Source organism: Pan troglodytes, chromosome 8 (genome assembly GCF_028858775.2).
Source record: "Pan troglodytes isolate AG18354 chromosome 8, NHGRI_mPanTro3-v2.0_pri, whole genome shotgun sequence".
Lineage (NCBI taxonomy): Eukaryota > Metazoa > Chordata > Mammalia > Primates > Hominidae > Pan > Pan troglodytes.
The window spans coordinates 34,500,972-34,521,523 of NC_072406.2; the positions used below are offsets into that span (position 1 = coordinate 34,500,972).

A 20,552-nucleotide genomic window follows, 5' to 3' on the forward strand; every position below is an offset into this window, starting at 1 on the left:
GAGAGGTTCCCAGGGATGGGGACCACGCGCCAAACCCAGCCAGCCGGGCCTCATCCCATTCCTCCCACTGTGGGAGTTGCGCCCGGCCCTGCCTGCGCCCCCCGCGCCCTCCCCACCACCCAGGGCCTCTGGTCTTGAGCCACTTCCCAGAAGGCGTTCGCGGCCACACTGGCCCAGGGGAAAGCCCCAACCCTTTGCCACTGGCGATCCACACGCGCCTTTTGGAGGCCTTGGCCAGCCCTCCGCCCAATGCGAAGAGCTGGGCCCCATTTGCCTGGGGAGCGGAGATGAGGCCTGGGCGAGAAGGTGAGAAACGGCGAGGCTGCGTGTGCGTGTGCCAGGATGGGCGATGACTTCGGGACACACAAAAGGAGCGCCAAGTGAGGGGAGGCGTTCCAGGCCCCGAGGGCCGGCCCCCGCGCGCCCTGCGCCCCCCGCTCGCGCCTGGCCTGGCCCCAAGGCCGACTGGCCGAGAGGCTGCTCGGGAGGTGCCGCGGCGCTGGCCCTGCCGCTCGCCCCGGGGGTCGACATCGTCACCCATTCAGAGGACAGCAAGATCTGGGCGGGAAAACAAAAGTCACAAAGAAATTTGTTTGCCACCATGCAAAATGGCGGCACTTAAACATCTTTCTTGTGGTGGTGGCCCTGCCCAGAGAGCCCGGAGCTGCCCTAGGTTTAGCGCAGTGCGCCCTAGAGCTCGGCGGCCTGGGGCAAGCGAGGGGGAAAGGGACCCTGAAACCCCTGCGGCCCCCAAGCCGGCCCTTAGCCCGCAGCCCATCGCGCGATCAGCCGGCCCCTGCCTTCCTTCCCAGCCCGCCAAGCCCCTAGCCCGCGCCAGCAGCCCCCGGCCACTGACCGCTGTTTACAAACACAGCCTGGGGGCGGGGTGGGCCGGCCGGAGCGCGGGCTGGCGGGGTGGGGGCGGCCGCGCGCCCCGGAGGACGCCACCAGCAGAGAGGAACGAGGAGTTGGTGCGAGAGAGCGGGCTCGGCAGCTGGAAAGGACTGAACGCCTTGTTTTTGAAACTGTCAATTCCCTCAACCCCTATTGTGAGGGCTTCATGCAAAACATCTCAGGCCTTTTAAAGTAGAAGCTTGTGAGGCCGCCACAGTTTGAAAAGAAGCGAGAGAGGAGCGGGGGCCCAGGGCATGGGCGAAGAATGATAGCTGGGCCCCCCTAAGCCCTCCCCACGTACTCTGGTTTTTTTTTTTTTTTTTTTTTTTTTTGCAAAGGAGGGCCTGCCAAACAGGTAAAATGCAGCCCTCCCCCACCTCCTAGATCTGCCCTATGTCCCCATCCCCCAGGCTAGTTTGCAAAATGCCCTTTGGCCTAGGGAGCAAACCAAAACCAAAGCTAGCATCAAAAATAGTTCTTCCTTACAGGGAAGGGGAGAATCCTGGAATGATTGGGGTGACCGGGTGGACTCGCTAAGGTGGATGCCCTGTTCCTCCTTGCCAATTTCCTGAGGTTAGTTGATGGGAAGCATTTTTTTCCCCCTTCCCTAGTTTGGCTCTGGGAACTCCTTTTTACATCCTTCCCAGCAGGAAGTTATTTTTAAGGTGAAGCAAAACTCACCACATTTTCTTTATTTTTTAGATGCTAATGCTTTATTAAAAAAAAAAACAACTTTACCATGAAGGATTTTTGTTTTTGTTCTTTGAAAGAAAAAAAAATGCTTTTGAGGAATTAGTTTCTACATCTCTTCCTGCATGCAAACAAAACTGTCATTTTCATATCAGCAGAAACTCCCAATTCTTGTTGATTAGAACTTTGAGGAATTTCTAGACCATTGAAAGTCACCCAGACACAGAAAAGATAAAAATCCAACACCAGCCCCATGTAGTTTGTGTTATTGTTGTTTAGTGGTGGCTCCTTGTTGATTTTCAAATAAACAACCATTATTGAGATTACTCCACTGTAATCAAGTAAGCCAGTAGAAAAGAACACCCACTTTAAAAAGTAAATAGTGGAAAAAGAGCAAGCTGCATTTTCTATAAAGGCGGATAACCTGACTGTGGAAGACAGAGTACACACACCTCTTAAAAAAATATTTAAATTTTCATTTCACAGTCTTATCAGGAAATTACTTTTATAGGAGACCAAAAATAAGTTTGTTAACCCAAAAAGTTAGAAAAAGAGCCTTTTCCTGCTTTTTTTCCTCATGTCTGTAAATGTTGGACTTTAGACACAGGAATCAGTCACCCTGGAGTCATATAGTGCTTGTTTTTTTGTTTGTTTTTAATTCTATGCCCTGAAAACATCTAAATGTAAAAATGTAATCTATCAATGGAGGTAACTTGTTTTTTTCTCAATAAGGCTTAACTTTCTGAACAAATGGGACATTTATAGCAGCTTAGAAAAGTCTAGATATTGTCATTAATCATAAAACAGCCAAAATAATATAAACAGTACTGAGAATAATTCCCACATCAGAATGGGGAAACAACTAAGGGGCTAGCAGGAATTGAAAGAATACCTTGTATTTGCAAGTTACTGCATACTATTTGGTACACTTTCCTTACAGAAGCCCTAACTCAGGTTTTGCTGTGGTTGGCTGGCTTATGGTAGTACTGTGGGGTGAAATTTGTGTTGACTATTTAATTTCTTTCCTTTTGATGGTATCACTCTGGAAAGCCTTGGCCTCCATGCTGTTCATTCTCCAGCTCCTATAAACTGAAACTATTGATTCTCTGAGGGTTAGAGACTAAGTGTCAAAGCTGGAGGCCAATATTTTATGTCAGAAATTCCACAGGGTATATTTGTTTTAAATTGTGCTTATTCCATCTTACAGTCCTTCCACACCCAAGATCTGTAGACTTCAAATTTATTCCCACTTTATAATTTAGGAACAATGAGTCCTTAGCCAAGAAGAGAAGTACTAGTCTGCGTGTAGTAGTCACCGTACTTTGAACTTTCTTAACTTAGAAGTAATTAAAGAGTAGAAATTACACACTTCCAATGTGTGTGTCACACTTTTTACAGATTGATTTTTCAGGACAACTTACTGCACCTAAATTCTGTATTGCTTTCCAAAGAGGAAAGAACTGAGATTATGAAGCCAATTGTTTAGCTTTCTGGGGCTTTAACTATAACATGGACTGGTCTTTGGAATTATATACAAACAAGAATTCAAGGATACCATCCCCAAATTTTCACTTTGACCATATCTACCATTCCAATAAAAAAGAATCCAGTGAACCTACACCTGGCATGGCAACATTCAAGAAGGAAAGGAAGGAAGGTAGTTGAAAGCATCTGTTTACTCCATCCAAATGTATTTGGATGCAGGTATTCTCAGCCTCGGTCCTTTACAATAAGAGGAAAACCACAGAGCATATTCAGCAATTAGGGGCTGAGGCCATCCAGATCTAACTGAAACATTTATAGACAAAAGGAAAATTTCAAAGGGAATAGGAACTAAAAGGTTAAGGAAAAACAAAAACAATAGACTGAATTTCCATGAGAAATAGTGACTTAAATTCACACAGTAAACATTTCATTGGTGTTTTGTTTTGTTTTGTGATTTATGATCTATAGATGCAACTTCTTAGATTCAAGATAGCAAGGATCTGAGATACATAATTTGTCAGACTAAAGGAGGTGGGCCAGAAATTATTAGATTCAACTTTCATTAAAAAAATCACTGATCTCTGCTTCACTTTCTTAAGCCTGAAACTTTTCCTACTTGATGTGTAACAAGTTTGTAAAGTTTTGTTCTTACTTGGAAAGAAATCCACCAGTGTTCTGCACAGAACCTGACTGGCCTCGTCACATAGTATTACAACAAAACACTACACCCAATAAACGCATTTCTTTCAGGCAAAAACATTACAAGTGAAAATGTCAACAAAACCATTCAATCCTGTTAACCGTTCTTCAATCTGGAATAAGTAGAAATGTATGGAACCAGGAATTTTAAACAGTGTTTTTAATTGAAAATAAAGCTAAAGCATGCTTTTCAACAGTGCAAATTTCCATAATTTTGATTTACTGCTTCCATCATCACAACACAGTACACCAGCATGGCCCTTACCCAGGGCTAGACCCTAGCATTTGCATGTTGAACTACTTTGATTTTAAGTGCAAATATAGATAGTCACCTCTGATTGTCACTTGCAGTAGAAACTCTCCTGCTCTATACACAGGATGGTCTGAAAACAGAAGTTTTAGAGAGATGCAGAAAAAGTATAAGGTCATAAAATCCAAGTGCCTGAGTTCTGGTACCAAAAAGCCCTGAAAAAACTGTTATTTTTCATTTGGGGTATTGCAACTCTGACCCCTCATTTTCTTTTTCTTGGTTGTATTTACTGATTTGTCACTATCAAGAGTTCGGCCAGGAAATATTCTGCTATTACGAGAAATATTTCAGCCCGGGCATGGTGGATCACACCTTTAATCCCAGCACTTTGGGAGGCCGAGACAGGCGGATCACCTGAGGTCAGGAGTTCGGGACCAGCCTGGTCAGCATGGTGAAACTCCGTCTCTACTAAAAATACAAAAATTAGCCGGACATGGTGGCACGCGCCCGTAATCCCAGCTACTCAGGAGGCTGAGGCAGCAGAATCGTTTGAACCCAGGAGGTGGAGGTTGCAGTGAGCCAAGATTGTGCCACTGCACTCCAGCCTGGGCGACACAGCGAGACTCTCTCCAAAAAAAAAAAAAAAAAAAGAAATATTTCAATTGTTTTGGGAGTTTGAATAGTCATGTTCAGACCACAAGATAAGCAGGACAATAGTAAGAGTCACCTTATTTAAAACCTTTGGGTGAGAACACAAAACAGACTTTTCCTGTTGCAAAGGAGTGGCTTTAAAAGTAAAATCACACCCTTTACAAAAAAAATACAATTCCGTATTTATTTTACTCAGTATGTATGAGGCAGCTTTTACTAGCATTTAATCAGGACTCACACCCCAATCTTTCCACTAAAAAAAAAACAAAAGTTAAGTGCAACTACTCTTGGAGAGGGAATAAGGGGAGTCAAAAGAAAAAGATACCCCACAAACAAGAGCTCCAGAAAATAACATTTTGGGCTCACAGAAACTTCTTGCTACCTCACCTCACCTCACTGTGTAACCATGTAACCTAACAAACTTTCACTGAATTAACAGTTACACTTTCAGCTCTGAAATCTAGTGCATAAACTTAATGGCTCATTGTAATATTTATTATTCAACCTTTTGACATTTATTTGTAGCAGTTGAATTGAGGTACCGGGTGCATTATTAGCATCGAAACAGTAAAGTGTTCCAGCTCTACCGTAATAACTGAGTTTTACTTGAGTCTTTAGCCTGAAGTAGTCTGTGGAATGTAAACCAACCCTTCTCCCACCCCGCCCCCACCCTACTCCAAAAAAAAAAAAAAACCCGCAACGGAAAAAAAGTAATCCGATTTCTGTCTTCAAAATGCGATAAACCAGGACTCCAAAGGGGGTGTAACACATTAATGGACTTGTACAAACCATCCTGTGCAGTTTACAACAAAAGGAAGGTAATATGGTTCAAGAAAATATCTTCCAAAACATTTTTATGAATTAAATTTCCTGAATTTGTGACTAGGTGGAAGAGGTATTGCAGAACCGCCCAGCTGCCATTTCCATATAGGATGGGCCTTGTGAGGAGTTTGAGAATCCTTAGTGGTGTTTAAGGAATACGCCGGCCACAAATCCCCATCTCTCCCAATAATGAGTGATGGTGGACAAGGAAAATTTGCCATGAAATGAAATGGCCTTTTCACTGCTGATGCTACATTGCTGGCTACCTTTTTGCGTCTGTTTATAACTGTAAAATCATCCAGTGTTCCTTCATGTGTCTCAGTTTTACCTGTAGGACGAGGGCTTCTAGCTGATTTCAAATTTGGTTTGACTGGAGGTGTCTGAAGGACAGGTCGCTTTCCCAGTACTAGTGTCCGGTAATTTTTTCTCACCCTGGCACCAAATTTATATTCCCCATCCTCAGGTTTTGGAGAACCTAAAGTGCATGAAAGGCCCTGACTTTGAGCCAGTGGATTTAAGGAAGGAGTTTCTTTTTCAGGGCATGCAAAACCTTCCTTAGCTGTGGTTAACAAGGCGTCCTCCTCTTTACTCTCAGTCACACTGTAAAACTCACCCTTTGTATCATTGCACTCGCACTTTAGCTTATTTGTAAAAAGGTGAGGTTCATATTCTTCATTAGCACTACTGTCTTCTACTTTGATTTTAATATTGTGCAGAAATGGCAATGTCTTGTCGCCTGTGTCAGTGCAGGGATTCTCGGCTTTAGTTGCTGCTGCTCCTGCAGCGTTCACTTCAGGATCAGTCTGCGAAGAGGGCAAATCCGTAGCAAATTCAGGACAATGAAGGATTTTGGAATATTTTTCTGAGTTTGCTTCTGCTCCTGAAGAATCATTATTTAAGAACCTAGCAGCTATTGTGTTGTTATCTGCACAGTGTGTAGTAGGAGTTGTTTGTAGGCATTTCCTAGCCTCTCGGAGTATTCTTTGTTGTGGAAATGCATTGTTTGTCTTTGGGCTAGGTGAAGAGGCCCCCTCTGCCAGGCAGTTAATTGTCAGGTCAGTTCTCTTTACAGCATTGGAAATTTCAGAGTGTGGGAATGTAATCTCAGATACCCTATCGTTCCTTATCTCAGCGAAACAACTCCCCAGGCTGGCCGGGCAGTACACCGGAGATGCTTTGGGGGCCCAGCTCTGCAGATTCCACTCCTCCGGCGACTCCGCTTTGACACTACTCTTGAGGTCGGGAAGTCTGCCGGCATCCTCGAAAGCAGCGGGTTTGGTTGCAGCGGCGGCGGAGGCCAGATGGTACAAGAAGTTGGCCTGCGCCTGCACGCTGGGAGGCTTGCAGAAGCTGGTGCGCCTGAATCGGATGCTCTGCACTGACACTTGGCTGGAGCCGGAGCTGGAGTCCGACTCGGTGGACGAGTCCTCCTCCTCCGAGCTGACTTCACTGGAATCCGAGGCCCCGCTGCCCCCCTCCTCCTCCTCCTCCTCTTCCTCCTCCTCCTCCTCTCCCTCCTCCTCCTCTTCCTCTGAGGACACAGAATTGCTGGAGCTGGACAAACTGGAGCCAAAATCCGAGTCGTTGGCCGCGTGGTCCGAGTAGGAGCTGGACTCGGAGTCGCTGCTGCAGCTCTCGGGAAAGCTGCCCAGATGGGGCTGCGGCCGGTGGTGGTGAGGGGGGTGGTGACTCTGCTGCGGCGGCTGGGCCCGGTGGTGGTGGTGGTGGTGGTGATGGTGGTGGTGGTGGTGGTGGTGGTGCGGAGGCGGGCAGAAGCCGTTGACCAGATGAAACCTCTCCAGGCAAGTGGCCCCGGCGGCGGCCGCCGCCGCCGCTGCCGCCGCCGCCGCCGCCGCCGCCGCCTTGGCTTTGTAGGACCTGGGCAACAGCAGCAGGCGCCGCGCGCCGGCGTGAGGCGCGAGCAGGCAGTCCTTGGCGCCGCCGCGCTTGCGCTTGCAGCGGTAGCTCAGGCTCCCCGGGCCTCCGGCGCCCGCCGCTGCCTTGGGCTGGGGCCCGGCCGCCGATGCCTGGTAATAGGCAGCGGCGGCGGCGGCGGCGGCGGCGGCGGCAGCGGCGGCGGCGGCGGCGGCGGCTGCCGGGTGTTTGCTGCACAGCAGGCTCCGAAAATAAGCAGGGTCCGAGGGGAAGGCGACGTAGTTTCCCTGGAGCGGGGCAGTTTCATAGTTTAGAGGGGGTTTGCACGGCGAGCGCACGATCTCCGGGTAGTGCGAGCCGGGGTATTTGCTAAAAATCTGAGGTAGATGGGCGGCGGGGCGCGCGGCGGCGGCGCCCGGGCGCTGGGACTGCGCGCTGATTGGCAGGGGCCGCGCGGCTCCGCTCAGGCCCCGCCAAAGTTGGTGCTTGTCCTTCCAAAATCCCGGGCGGGGGCTGGCGGCAGCGGCGCGCTCTGGCGGCGGCGCCTTTGTGGCCAGGGCCCGGCCGACCCGCCTGCGCTTGGTCTTGAGGACGCGCTCGGTTTTGCAGGAGGTGTAGAGCGCTTCCACGTCTTCCCGGGAGATGAGCGTGCATTTGGCGGCGTGGAAGGCGATGCTGTTGATTGCCTTGAGTTTCCGCAACTCCTCCAGATCGCAGTGGTGCTTCTTCACTTTCAGATGATCCATGCGCTTGTGCACGGTCGTCCTCGGGATGTTTTTCAGCAGATCTGTGAAGACTTGGGAGAGGGCAAACATTTGCTTCCCTTTAATGATGAGGTAGCCGAGCCTCACGCCATCCACCTCTTCAAAACCTGACTTCAGGTCTCCCATCTCGGGCACTAAATGATCCCCACCATTTGCAGTAAATATATACGTGACGCATACATACACATGTATGTATGTTAATCCTCCGCCAGATGCTGCGTGTGTCTCAAGGCATCCTGCTAATAAAATAACAAAGACTGTTATTCCCGGCGAAGGAAGTGCCAAACTCTAGGCGAAATTATTGGGGGGGGGGGAACCCCATGAAATTACACTGACTTGATTCTTGCTTTTTTGTTGTTGTTGTTTTCGTTTTTTTAAAAAAGAGGGAAAAAACCATCCGGTTTCTGATCTGCCAGTGTGTTGGTCTGAGTCCCCGATGCAGATCAGTACCTGGGCCCCTCTATTCCTTCCTTCTCCATTGGAGCACTATGATAATGGAATGTGAAGGGAGAAAGAGAAAAGAAATGCAGCTGCTATTCCCGCCGCTGCTTTAGCTACAAATAAAATGACAGAGTGAAGTGAGCTCGTCCGGAGACACCTTCATCAATTAATTCCCCTAAAGCCAGCGCTGATTGGACACTCCTGACAGGTGATGCAATAAAAATTGATATTCCACCCCTTCCCCCCAAAATCTCCCACTAATTAGCATACCCTTATACTGCCACCTCCCCTCCCAAAGTAAATAATACAGTCGGTATATAAATCTTTCCATTAAACTATCGGAGCTCAGAAACAGCCTGACTCACAGACTTCATCAGAAGCAGTGTGTGTACGCTTAAGGAAGAAAAAAAAAAAAACCGCACCGTATATTCGCCTTTAAAGAAATACGGCCTATTTTTTTCGTTTATTTGCATTTTACCGATACAGCTATTATCATTTCAAAGAAAAGCACTTAAAAAACATTATCAAGCCGAAAGAGAGATACCCCACCCCCTTTTCCTTTTGGAAAATGGAGCTTAAGGGAAAATGTGCAGAATAGCCTGGTATTTCCCTTACAGGAGTGGGGAAGGAGACCGGCTGGGAGCTCCAAAGTTAAACCCGCCCCGTGAACCACCCCAGTGCGGACTTACGTTTGGAATTTCTCTCGATTTTCCTTTTTTTTTTTTTTTCCCTTAAATGCCTTTTTACAACCAGAAACAAAGTTATTTGACCAAGGAAGCAGTTCAAGGCTCCAGCTCCGAAACACTGTAACAATTCAACTGGATTTCGGTTCTCTGCTGGGGGGTGGGGTGGGGAGGAGGTAGTTTCACGTCAGACCCATAACAAAGCATAGATAAGCCAGAAATGTGTACACTTTTCCACAATTAACCGTACTAGATTGGAGGCGGGATCCTCCAAGAGTCCCCAGCAAAGCCTTTGCCAGGGTCCTGTTCACCACAGGTCAGAATTCCAGAGAGCAGATTGCTTCCTTCTGCAGCAAAGAAAAGAAACTGTCAAACGCCCAAGGTGCTTCCAGAGGTTTTACGTAATAACAATGAAAAGAAAGTGCTGATGTACGATGCAGACTGTTTCAGTGGTTTGTGATGCTTTTGGTTGGTAGTTTAGGTAGATCTTCCACAACTCCCAGTTTTTCCATCAAAGTCAAGCATCTGCTTTAACAAAATCACTTTGGATGAAAATCAATGTGGTTTAACCTCTTCTTAGTCAAATTAAGGCAAATTTTGGTGTCGTTTTCAAGGATATCCAAAATATTGCCAAATGAGAGCAAGGGCCCTCCCAGTCGCATTACCACGATCCCAAGGCGGCTCCTTGGCTGCTTTGCAAAATTCGGCAAAATCTTCTTAACTGTTCGGTGTTTGCAACTACAACATAAATGCAACCCAGGCATTTATGTGTTTCCTTGTTCCTCCAAAAATAGACACACCCGCGTGATTAAAAGAATAAACGGATATTTCTGAGCCTGCAAGAAAAAAATTATACAATAATTTCTTTTTTCACATTCAAAAGTTCCAGCTTCCCCTGCTCTGGTCTGGATGGCACGAGCAGGTATGGCTGAAAAAGGAAAACAGAAAGATAAAAACTGAGGAATCAGACATACAAAAAGGTAGTTTGCCTGACAAGATGAAATCTCGGCCATAATTCCCCACCCCCACCCTCATCTCCTTTGTAATTTCCCAGGAATTTTGAAAAGAATTGGGAATTTCAAGAAGTGCATCCGGAAATTAAGGAAGTCTATTTAAGAGAGTCTGTAACTCAGGAGGTTGGGATTTGAAAAGTCAGCCCCTGAACTACTGTTGCACTCAGCACAGATGTAATCGCCGCTCTTCAACTTAATCAATGTGTGTACAAACTGCGATGTCTAGTTCTTGCCTTTGAAATCTAAGGCTAGCATTTCCATCCAAGAAATCAGAGCTACAGCAAATTACATTTTTGTCCCTTGAATGAAAGAAGGATCACTGAATGGATCTCGTGATATTTCAGGCTTTAAACGTAACCGAGAGGCAGCAATGAACAATGCCTCGTCACAGCTAATACCATCCACCGAGTTGGCTTTCTTTTGCATCTGGATCTATTACACCGCGTTTTTCTCTTTCACTTTCACAGGAGACAAAATGCACAAGGTTTAGGCAGAAAGCGAAGTTTCCAGGAAAAGCAGATGCTGGTGTTTGTTTTTAAAAGTAGAATGACCAGAGTCTTTCTATTGCCAGCAACAATAATGTCGTTTTAAAATTCCTTCTGATGCACTTATATAGTACTGCCAGCCCTCGCCCTCCCACCCCCACCCCCGCCCATTCCCCTCCCCCAGCTTTAAGATTTAGACCAAAGAGTCAGCCAAGAAATAGTAAACTCAGAAAAAGCTTTTGAGAAGACAGTACAAAAGGTTGGCTAGAGCATCCTTTTTTTTTTTTTTCCAGGTAGTTTTAGTTGTTCTCCATTCCTGTTTATATTTCCTCTCTCTCTCTCTCCCAGTCCTCCTACACATAGCAACATGATTTAGTAGCCATTTCAAAACTACCTTCTTTTCCTCTCTCTTCCTCTCTTTCCACCTTTAAAATATTGGCAATATAGGTGGTTTTGAAAACTAGTACCATATTAAGTTTTTTTTTTTAACTAAGGGCATAATCTGTTGGGTGAAATAGAGAAAAATAAAGGCTAGGGAATTTGAGAAATGTGTCTATATAGACTTTGTGCAAGTATCTCTATATGTACACTCAGACACCTTTACACTTATACATTTTTAATACTACTATTACACATCTTTCTTCGTGTCTAATACATTCTTTTGTTCCTTTAACTTCCCCATCCTTGTGTGTATGTGTGTGTTAGGCTCCAGCACTCTTGCTTGAATGAGTGCATGCACACACACACACACACACACACACACACACACACACAAACACAGAATGTGACAGACAGCTTTCTTGGGCCATCAGCACACGTTGCATATCCGGGGTCTTCTCCAGGCACATTGGGGGTCGATCCCGATAAAAAGATCTAGCAGAGGCCCCTGAGCGCTCACACATGAAAGGCAGGGGACTTTAAGATGGATTTGCATGCACACCGGGGATTTCGATCAATAGCTACCAACATTTATGGCTTAGATTATTAATGTGAAAGCTGGCCAAAAGAATGGGGATGAAAAATTAAAGGTGTCTGTTATCAATTATGCTTAAAGTTATGCAATAATTTACTTACTTTGCCTGATGTGCAGATCCAGATGTATAAAGTACTATTCTTCAAAAGCCAGGGGGTTTCTTTGATAAATTTGTTGACCATGTCAGCTGACTCTACAATCAAAGATGAACCCAATTCAGATAATGGACTGTATTCAAATTCTTTTTTAAGAAAAGATATATCAACTTCTATGTTTCTCAAATGCAAGTACATATGTAGATAGATATGTACAAATTAACATTTATATATATATCCTTCTCTGTGGGTCCAGGAAATTATTGTGAATTTAGGCACATGTATGATATGCATTGAGTTTAATTAAATGTGATTATTTACTCAGTGAGGAATGCCTAATCTACACACTATTGTAAAAAGTGCTTTAGCTTTGAAAACAAAGCTGCTTGCAAAAGGAAAATCCTCTTTAGCAAATAGAGATTGAAATATATTCCTAATGTCCACTTACTTCTGCATTTATTGTAAAAAATCAGCACTTTCAGTTTTTAAAGTGAAGGGCCATGAAAATATGAACATATTTGTCTTTACTTATCCCATATGAATGTGCTAGATTTACCTTTAGATGCTCTATTTTGATTTATTTTCACTGTATTTTATGTTTAAATATCATTGCAATTCAGTCTGACCTCTTTCCTTTGGAGCGAAGTAATGCACACGGCATTTACAGTCTTTTAAATGGTTAGCTGGGAAATGCAATAGCAATTTGCAGGAGTAGTTTACTAATGGGGAAAGTTCTTTGAAAACCTGAAGGAAAACCTAAGAGTACTTTTGCATTTCTACACTACAACTGTCATATAATTAAAGTATTGAAGAGCATTAAAATAATCCTTTTCCTTCCAAGCTTTCACCCATACATACATAATTTAAATGAGGATCACAGCCCCCCCCCCCCCCCCCACCACCAACTCTTCACCATATACGTTTGTTTTAGTGATTGCTGGGCACATTTTGTTCAAAGTGAATTCAGACAGAAAAGAGTAAGGAACATCACAAAGGCCTCAACAATGTAAGTATGCTGGTTAAAAGAATAAAAGCCCCTTGTGCTATTAACTAAAAGTAACTATAATATTCACAAGATAAAAGTTTAAAATAATAATAAAGCCTCATATGGCTGAATTAGTTGAGGATATAAGACAATAAAATCTCAACAGTTCTTTAGCTAAATTTATCTAATATCACATCTTCTCTGCTTTTTGGGATGGGAAAATGGGAATGAAGGAGTAGAAAATGGCTAAATTGAGAAACAAATGATAACTTAGTATATTTCCTTTAATTTTTTTTCTTTCTGGTTCATTTAAACAAATCAGGGTAAGTCTCCAAAAGGGCCCATCCCTCTGTTCTTAGGCATTTAAAAACCCTGTCTTTAACAGAAGTTTGGGACACAGGGTATATGCCATGTTGTCTACTGACCCATAATCAAAATGCAGTGACCTTCTACCCTTTTTTTGCCCCCTGACCCATCTTGAATTCAATGCAGCCTTTATAAATTTGCAAATCCTTGGAGGTAAAGGGGTTTTTGTGAGGCTTTGTTCTGAAAAAGCCCTAAGAGTGTGCTTTCTAAATTAGACAAAGGTAAAGCAACAAATCCTAGTGGATGAGATTTTACACAGGTGAGCAATAGGCACCTCCAGATAACATATATTGCAAGCTAAAAACCAGTTATAAACATAGGAGACAAGGAGGTTATGGATTGCATCAAATTAGAGTGAGGTACAAATCACTTTCATGATGTAAGAAACGGCTAGGCCACAATCTTCCTGCTCTTCTCATCTCAAGGGCTGTGGGGGACCCTAGTGACCAAGGAAGGAATGGGGTGGGGGGAAGGGGGCAGGAAGGAAAAGAAAGGAGTGAGACTTGATCTGAATCTGCGGGCACATTCCCTTATCTTTCCTGCTATCAGCCAGTTTAAAGGACACCATAATTATGATGGTGATAAAACAATGCCTGCTTATGTGTGCTGAATAAATAAAGAATGTTTACAGCTCAAGAATCTTTTAATTCCAATTAAATGCTATCAAAGAAAAGCCACTTTTCCTACTGCAACCGCCTTTCCCCCCAATTATCTTGTTTTGTTGTAATATTTTCCTATGAGACACATGGGCCTTTCACAATTGATCCTGAATGCAAAAGAAAAAAACTCAGAGAAAGTAGAGTTTGACCTTCAGATATTAAATAATACACAAATATCCAGAACCACAATTTGTTAGGGTTGCCCAAGTTTTTGTTTATTTTATACAAGGGTCAAACATATAGAAACTGAAGTGGTGACACCAAGTGTTGAGGCCTACCTATGGGCTGCTCAGCCATACTGAAATCCTGAGCCACCACGAGGGGAGAGAGGAGAGACAAGACATGAGGAGCCTGATGGTCTCTGGAAAGGGAATCCTCTTCTGGTTCTGTTCCCCTGGCTTCAGCCCAAATCCTTCTAGGAGCACTGGAGCCAATCACTGTCTTTCACTGCTGCAGCTACTGGGAACCTACAAAAAAGCGGGAGATAAAAAAAAAAAAGAAAAAAAATCACAAGTTCGAATTTATGGATACACAAGTATCATTTCATATTCATGACATCAGCAAATCACATCATAATCAGATTTGAGCAAGGTTTGGACACTAAGACCCAAAAGACTGGACACTCAACACTGACAGTATCACATATTAACCAGAAAATTCGCTTTTTTATTATGGAATCACAGGGTGAAAATTAAGTCTTTTAACTTTGAAAAGCTTACTTTTCACTTCTGAGGCCAATTTTTACACTAATAAATTTCAAGTAAACGTCTCTTTTAAAGTTGTTCCACAACATTTTAATTCAAACTTCTATTTCCTTTCTCAGTTGGGGTAGTGTTTTGTTTGTGTTTTTAAAAAAACACATGGCACAACAAACGTTATGGAAAACGCACTCATTCCGTTAAATGCCGATACAAACCTGCCTTTTACTACATCTGTCTAAGCAGCGCATTGCTAAGTATAAACTTAAAAAAATTTTTTTTCTCAAAGACATATCTATTATTTCTTGGCAAATACTATTTGGTGATGTGGTGCAAAAACACAATGGTAAAAAATTTCGGGGTATTTGTAAGTTTTCTGGAGAGTTGCAGGCCCCTTTCCTTTTGAAAGTTTAGAGCTCCAATACCCTCAATTCTACTGGCAGAATTAGGATGGACTTAGAGGGTCCTAAACGTGACCGATTCACTAAGGCGGGGGGGGGGGGGGGGGGGGGGGGGCTACAGCTTGCAGCAACGTGCTCTGCAACTTAATCCTACGCTAAAAGAGGGCAGAGAGCGAAAAAGAATGGAATACAAACTCTCCCGACATCCGTAGTTACTTTCAAGGTGGATTGTGTATTTTAAGGCTGATGGGAACGTCTGGTTTGTGGAGCAAAAAGAAGAGAAGGTAAGTGTTTGTCCTTGTATCCACCAGTTCGTAGAGAAACAATGAAAGAACAAAGGGAACCACTTCCCCATCTGAACATTTTCTGTATCTCCCTCCGTTTCAAGCCAAAAAGCTTGGGAAGGGATTCGCTTTACTCTACCTTAAGTAGTGGTTGCTGGCTTGTTGAACTAAGAATGAGAAAAAAGTTGAGAGGCAGATATAGACTAAATAATAATAAAAAAGGCTTGCTGTGGCGGATCTCCACCGCGCCAGTCTCAGCAACTTGCAGCAGAAGTTGCTCAATGCACGGAGGCAAAGCCCAAGAAATACCCTTTGCACACCAGATTTCGAACTCAGTCATTTAAATAGACTTTCTTGCTGTTTGAAGGGGTTTCTGCGCACAAAATGTGTAGGTAGTGGCTATGGGAGAGATGTACTATTTAGGTCGAAAAATGATCTCATGGCTATCTGGAAAAGAATTTTTAAAAAGGAAAGGGGATTCAAGTATCACGTTACTGTTTGCTAATAGAAGAAATGGCAGCACTGGCTGGGAAAGGAGAGGGATTCGTATTGAAATGCATTTGCTTTGGGCTACGCTGGTTATCCGCAAGTCTGGCTTTGTGGGTCTGCGTGGCTGAATAAGTGACCAAGTGCCTTCGGCATTATATAAACGGATCGATGTGTGCGGGAGTCCCCAAAGCCGTCGAGCACGTGAAACGCGATTTTTTACTGCCCTCCAAGCGGCGACCAAGCCCCGCTCCACCCCACCCCGCCTCAAAATCCGTATATTACCTGCCCCGTTACAGTGACGCATGTTTATGTTTATAGTCCTGGTTTGTAGTAGTGTCAAGAACCGCAGCAAGAGGAGGGGGAGGAGAGAGGAGAGGGAGGAGTAAATTCAACCACCCCCACTTGTTGTTAAAGCAAATTTACTGCGTTATTGCAAGCTCAGGACGGGGGGCTGGGATGAGAGTTGAGAGGAAGGGTTGAGTTGGGAAGTGTGTTGGCGGTGGAAGGTGGGGGTGGGGTTAAGAGCTCCGCAATGGAGCTCCTCTCCCCAGCAGCCCAGGAAAAGCAGCTCGGTCAATAGAGGAGCATGCTGGCGCGGTCGAAAACAAAAAGGTTCCTTCTGCTCGCTGCGTTCACGTGGGGGGCTCTGCACGCGGGGCTCCAGGGCCGTGACCCCTGACCCCGGCTCCTCTCCGCGCTCTCCCGGTGCCGCGCGGCCACTTTTTACCCAGGATCCCTCGCGCGGGCCGCGCTCGTGCCGAGCTGGAGTCCTTCCTAATCCTCCATTCCCGGCTCTCGCTCCCCGCCCCCGCCGCCAGCCCCGGGGGAGGATTCTCCGGCGGGGAACCCCCGCCCCACCCCCACCCCGACTGCCCCGGCGGAGTCGGCCGCAGCGAGTCCGCGCGGGGCGGGGCGGGGAGGGCCGGGCCGGGCCTCCCCTACCGCGCCGGGCCTGCGAGGGAGGGGAGGGACGGGGAGCCGAGGGGAGGGGGCGCCGGCCTCCCGGCTCAGCTGCCCCACCGAGGCCTGGACCTGTTGACTGCGATTGGCCCGCCTCATCCCGCGCCCTCTCTCTGCTCGCAGCGGCCCCAGCCCTTCCGCGGCCTCGCGGGGAGGAAATGGGGATGGCTGTCCTCCTCTCCGCCTCCTTCTAACTTTCCTTTTTTTATTTGGGTGTGTTGGGGGGGGGGGGTGCTGAGAAAGCCCAGGCAACTCCACCGCCGCCCCATCCTGCCTCCGAAAGTCTCGTCACGCCCGACCCGCCGCCGCCGCCCTCCCAGCCCCCATGACTTAAAACCGCCTCCCCTCCTCGCAGCGGCGCCCCGGCCCGGAGCCCGAGAGCCCTCGACGCCCCCGCCGCGCCTCCCCCGCCTGGCCTGGCCCAGCGGCGTCCCCAGCGAATTGTGTCGCTTTTCTGCCCTGGAAGCTCCCTCGGCCACGTTCCACTTTTTTTCCCAGTCCCAGGAGGCGTAAGATAAAACCTGTGATTTGCTGCGTGCTGCCGGGCACATTCTCTGCCCTCTCGTCCGAAGGACGAGTTTAAAATGGAGAGTTTAAAATAATAGCATTTACAGGAGGAAATAAAGAGCGAGGGGATGGTTGTTTGGCCGGTTTTAAGACATACATGCTTTTTTTTTTCTTTTAATACAAGATGTCTTAAGGGTTAAAAGCGTTCTAGGGTTTGCTGTATTTCCTTCTAGATTTGGGGTTTCCTGAGGAAATCTTTTCCGGAGGGAAATAGCAAATCAACATTAAGATGGAAGCGAGACTTCTCAGCCACTTTTGGAAATGAAGGGGGAAATTGTAAAAATACATTCAGAAAAGGGCGCGAAGGCGGCGGCTGAGGGGAAGAAGCTGGAGTCTTGGGAGGAAGCGCAGTGGGTTGGAATCGGGGGAAGGAGGGCCCGCTAGGTCCGGGCGGGGAAGAAGGCGTGCGGGCGGCGGGGCGTGCGCCGGGCCGGGCAGCTGGAGGAAGGCGCGGCCGGACTGGCGACCGCGAAGAGGCAGGCGGGGAGGGCCTCGGGGGGCGGGGGCCGGGCGCGGGGCCGGCGCGCCGGAGGAAGCGGGACCTGGCTCCTCGCGCCCGCCGGGCCGCCCCCATTGTTCTGCCCTAGCGCCGCTGTTAGCCGAGCACGTCCTGACCGAGGGAGGGGTCCCGCGGGCCAAACCGACCCCCGTCGGCGCCTCCCCGGGCTCCTGAGCTCCGGCCGGGTCGGGTCGGGCCGGCGCGGCAAGTTTTGATGGTCAGACTCAGCCAGCGAGGGGTTACCAGCTGAAGACCTCGGAGGAAGGAGCCTTTACAGCGTGCTGCGAAATTGAAGGAAGCCGGGCGAGCCTGCAACGCACACGTTATGAGAAAAAGGGAAAGCAACATAGATATGTTTATAAAGTGATAAATAGATAAGAGACACACGTGGGCAGTTATTATTCTGGATCCGGAAAGTTACAGTAGATTATATAATATTTGAAATATCTTGAAATGTATGGATTCAAAAATCCATTTAAAAAAAGGTTCAAAGGAATTCGGAAAAGCACGTTTCGCTATCCTTATTACTGATTACTCAGCTCTTCTTTGTACACAGAAAGTCTAGTTTTAAAAGGAAAGGCTGAGCTAGCCCTTTCAAAAACGGGCTTCCTTTAACGTGAAGTGCGTTTTCAAAATAGGGAATTTCAAAAGGGAAAAACGTTTAATTTGCTTTTAAGCCACGTTTTGGAAACAAATAATTGCAATCCACTTAATAAACTCTGTCTGTTTTCCTTTGTGAGGCATATGGAAGAAATATTTCTGGCCAACGTCACAGTTTTTTTTTTTTTAAATGAAGATTTCCAACAAGTGCTTGCGAGTCTTGTCGACAAGACGAAAGTCATCGTGCGTGAAAGGCCAAGAAAAAATAATTTCAATCCTGTGGTCCAAACCTTACTAGGGCAAGAGAGTAATTTCGACTTAGGTTTATGATAGACTTTGCGGAAATTCCTTCTAAAATACTCATTACTAGTCTGTGTTATGAAGCACTGTTTCCCAAGGTAGATTTTTAAAAACCAATTAGAATTGATCTTTAATGGAATATTATATTTACACGTCATCATGAAAACATCATTTGACAGAGTTTTGAATTACAAGAAAGGAGTTAACAGATGATGCTCATAAATAGCATCTGTTTGAAAAGACCCCTTAAGAGTCAGTTAAAGGTAGTGATGGTTGTATTTTTGCATTTGAAATGCTGTAGAAGTTGCTTGCATTTTAACACTTTCATTTTGCGGGTCTTCTTTCTAAACTTGCATTTCCTCATGGAAATCATTCAGTTATTTCGAGATATAGGGAGAAATTCTTATGTAAGATATCATTTGAGGCGTAACTATGGAAAGGTTTGAACAGAAAAAAAAATCGCTGTTGAAAATCAACTATTTTCAATTCATTCGTTCCACACTCATCCTCCCACAGTTCCCATCAATTTACATTTTTTATGTCTTTGAATATTTAGAATAGCTTTACATGATTATCTGTTATGTAGTTGATAGTAGAAGGTGAATCGTTTTACATCATTCACTGTTTCAGATATTTTTTGTTTCATTTAAAGTAAAAAGATTCTTAGGAGTCATGTATTCTTGTGAGAAAAACAACAAATGGATGGAAAAATGGCATGAATGGGGGTGGGGATGGAGAGGGACAAGTAGCATTCCTGGTCAGTCTTTGTGATACCTTTCTTTAATTTTATGTCATTATATTTTCCACTTCTGCTTGCACCAACGATCATTGCTTTTTTAATTGGGGTAAAGTGCCACCATATAAAAATTACCTACCTTCTGGCTCTCAAGCGCCGCAGTAAAATAAGGCTGACAAAAAGTGATCCGAGGCTTGTGTGTTTAATTCGCCAGGAATGTTAAGCTTCATAAGATTCACCCTATGGGGTCATGTTGGTCCTTGGCACTGTTACTATACAGTTTCAAGAGGTAAATATGCACATTATAGATTTTAAAAATCTAAGATGTACTAGACCAACAGTTTATTAATCGAAGGAATAAAAAATGAATTTGTCAACCTCATTCTTTCTGGGACACAATGCACTTAATTAACATATTCTTGGGCTTGTTTCTGGATTTGGTAAGCAGTGGCCCCTTTTGGAGAGGAAAACATTTAAATCTTAAAAAGTGATCTTCTTTGGTCCAAATAGTATTTATAAATTCAGTTTAATTTCTTCTTTTTTTTCAGTCTAAGATATGTTGCATTTCTTTCAAGGTTCTCTTCCATTTCAAAAACTGATTTTCCTCTTTTCCACGTCCAGAATCTTTTCACTCAGATAATCTTATGTGGCCTATAAACAGACACCTAAATATGTCACTTTAATCACACTTTAATTATAACAGAGATGCAGATCTTCAGTGTCAGTAAAAAATGAGAACATGGACCTTACAATACACACTATATTGATGATACTCTGAAAAGTCAAAATATAACACCTTTCAGTATTGCTGCATCATGGAAAAAAATAGTTCAACTCTGAATCGTTAACGAGGTTTAGGTAACACCTAGAATGCCTAAAGGCATCTTTTAGATAGCATTTTTATATTGATAATTGCATGCTGTTTTACTCAAAAAATGTAAATACAGCCATTTGATATCAATTTTATAGCAAAAGAAATAGCTCCGAGGCCAAACACGATTAACCAAACCAAACCTTTCAAATATTAGACCTCGATTCTTAAAAAGATTTTTATTTAGATTACACAAAATTTAAATTTCAGAATTATCTACCAAACTTTCAGAAAATTAAAGTGTATCTAAAAACAGTATTAATTATAATTGATTCTACATTGGAGATTGTTTTGTAATAAAATGATGACTGTTACAT

At 45.0% G+C, this 20,552-nt stretch overlaps 3 protein-coding genes across 7 annotated transcripts in view; 1 reads left to right on the plus strand and 2 right to left on the minus strand.

Annotated features, from left to right (window-relative positions):
* Positions 1–3,910: 3,910 nt before the first annotated feature.
* SKIDA1 (SKI/DACH domain containing 1) lies at positions 3,911–9,403 on the minus strand. 2 transcript variants are annotated; one of them, XM_063781480.1, is made up of 2 exons: positions 9,261–9,403; positions 3,911–8,369 (listed from the first exon to the last, which is right to left on the minus strand). In XM_063781480.1, the coding sequence occupies exon 2, from the start codon at positions 8,254–8,256 to the stop codon at positions 5,524–5,526; it is 2,733 nt and encodes a 910-aa protein (XP_063637550.1). In that variant the 5' UTR covers positions 8,257–8,369; positions 9,261–9,403; the 3' UTR covers positions 3,911–5,523. The 2 variants fall into 2 exon arrangements, with proteins under 2 accessions (XP_063637550.1, XP_024202023.3); XM_024346255.3 differs by lacking the exon at positions 9,261–9,403 and adding an exon at positions 8,467–8,615 and having other exon boundaries at positions 3,911–8,366.
* LOC134807036 (serine/arginine repetitive matrix protein 3) lies at positions 9,279–18,692 on the minus strand. Its single transcript, XM_063780497.1, has 6 exons — positions 18,624–18,692; positions 17,837–18,037; positions 15,985–16,852; positions 14,109–14,297; positions 11,827–11,918; positions 9,279–10,090 (listed from the first exon to the last, which is right to left on the minus strand). Exons 1-3 carry the CDS (start codon positions 18,690–18,692, stop codon positions 16,130–16,132), a joined length of 993 nt encoding a protein of 330 aa, XP_063636567.1. The 3' UTR covers positions 9,279–10,090; positions 11,827–11,918; positions 14,109–14,297; positions 15,985–16,129.
* The window catches only part of MLLT10 (MLLT10 histone lysine methyltransferase DOT1L cofactor), a 222,768-nt gene continuing 217,227 nt past the window's right edge, over positions 15,012–20,552 (plus strand). For 2 of the 4 annotated variants that reach the window (XM_063781470.1, XM_063781476.1), the window contains exon 1: positions 15,012–15,213. The gene's annotated coding sequence lies outside the window, so the exon portion shown is untranslated. The remainder of the gene's footprint in view (positions 15,214–20,552) is intronic. The other 2 variants (XM_063781471.1, XM_016962745.4) reach the window with 2 other exon arrangements.

Bases quoted from the DNA above. Each gene is read 5' to 3' on its own strand.
- SKIDA1 (XM_024346255.3), bottom strand. From the start codon at position 8,527: ATGGTTTTTTCCCTCTTTTTTAAAAAAACGAAAACAACAACAACAAAA. The intron at 8,367-8,466 runs GTCAGTGTAATT...TTTTATTAGCAG, and splicing joins AACAAAAAAGCAAGAATCAA to GATGCCTTGAGACACACGCA.
- LOC134807036 (XM_063780497.1), bottom strand. From the start codon at position 18,692: ATGAGTATTTTAGAAGGAATTTCCGCAAAGTCTATCATAAACCTAAGT. The intron at 18,038-18,623 runs GTAAGGTTTGGA...TGTGCGTTGCAG, and splicing joins GAAATTACTCTCTTGCCCTA to GCTCGCCCGGCTTCCTTCAA. The intron at 16,853-17,836 runs GTGCTCGGCTAA...AAGGAAAGTTAG, and splicing joins ACCCCTCCCTCGGTCAGGAC to AAGGAGGCGGAGAGGAGGAC.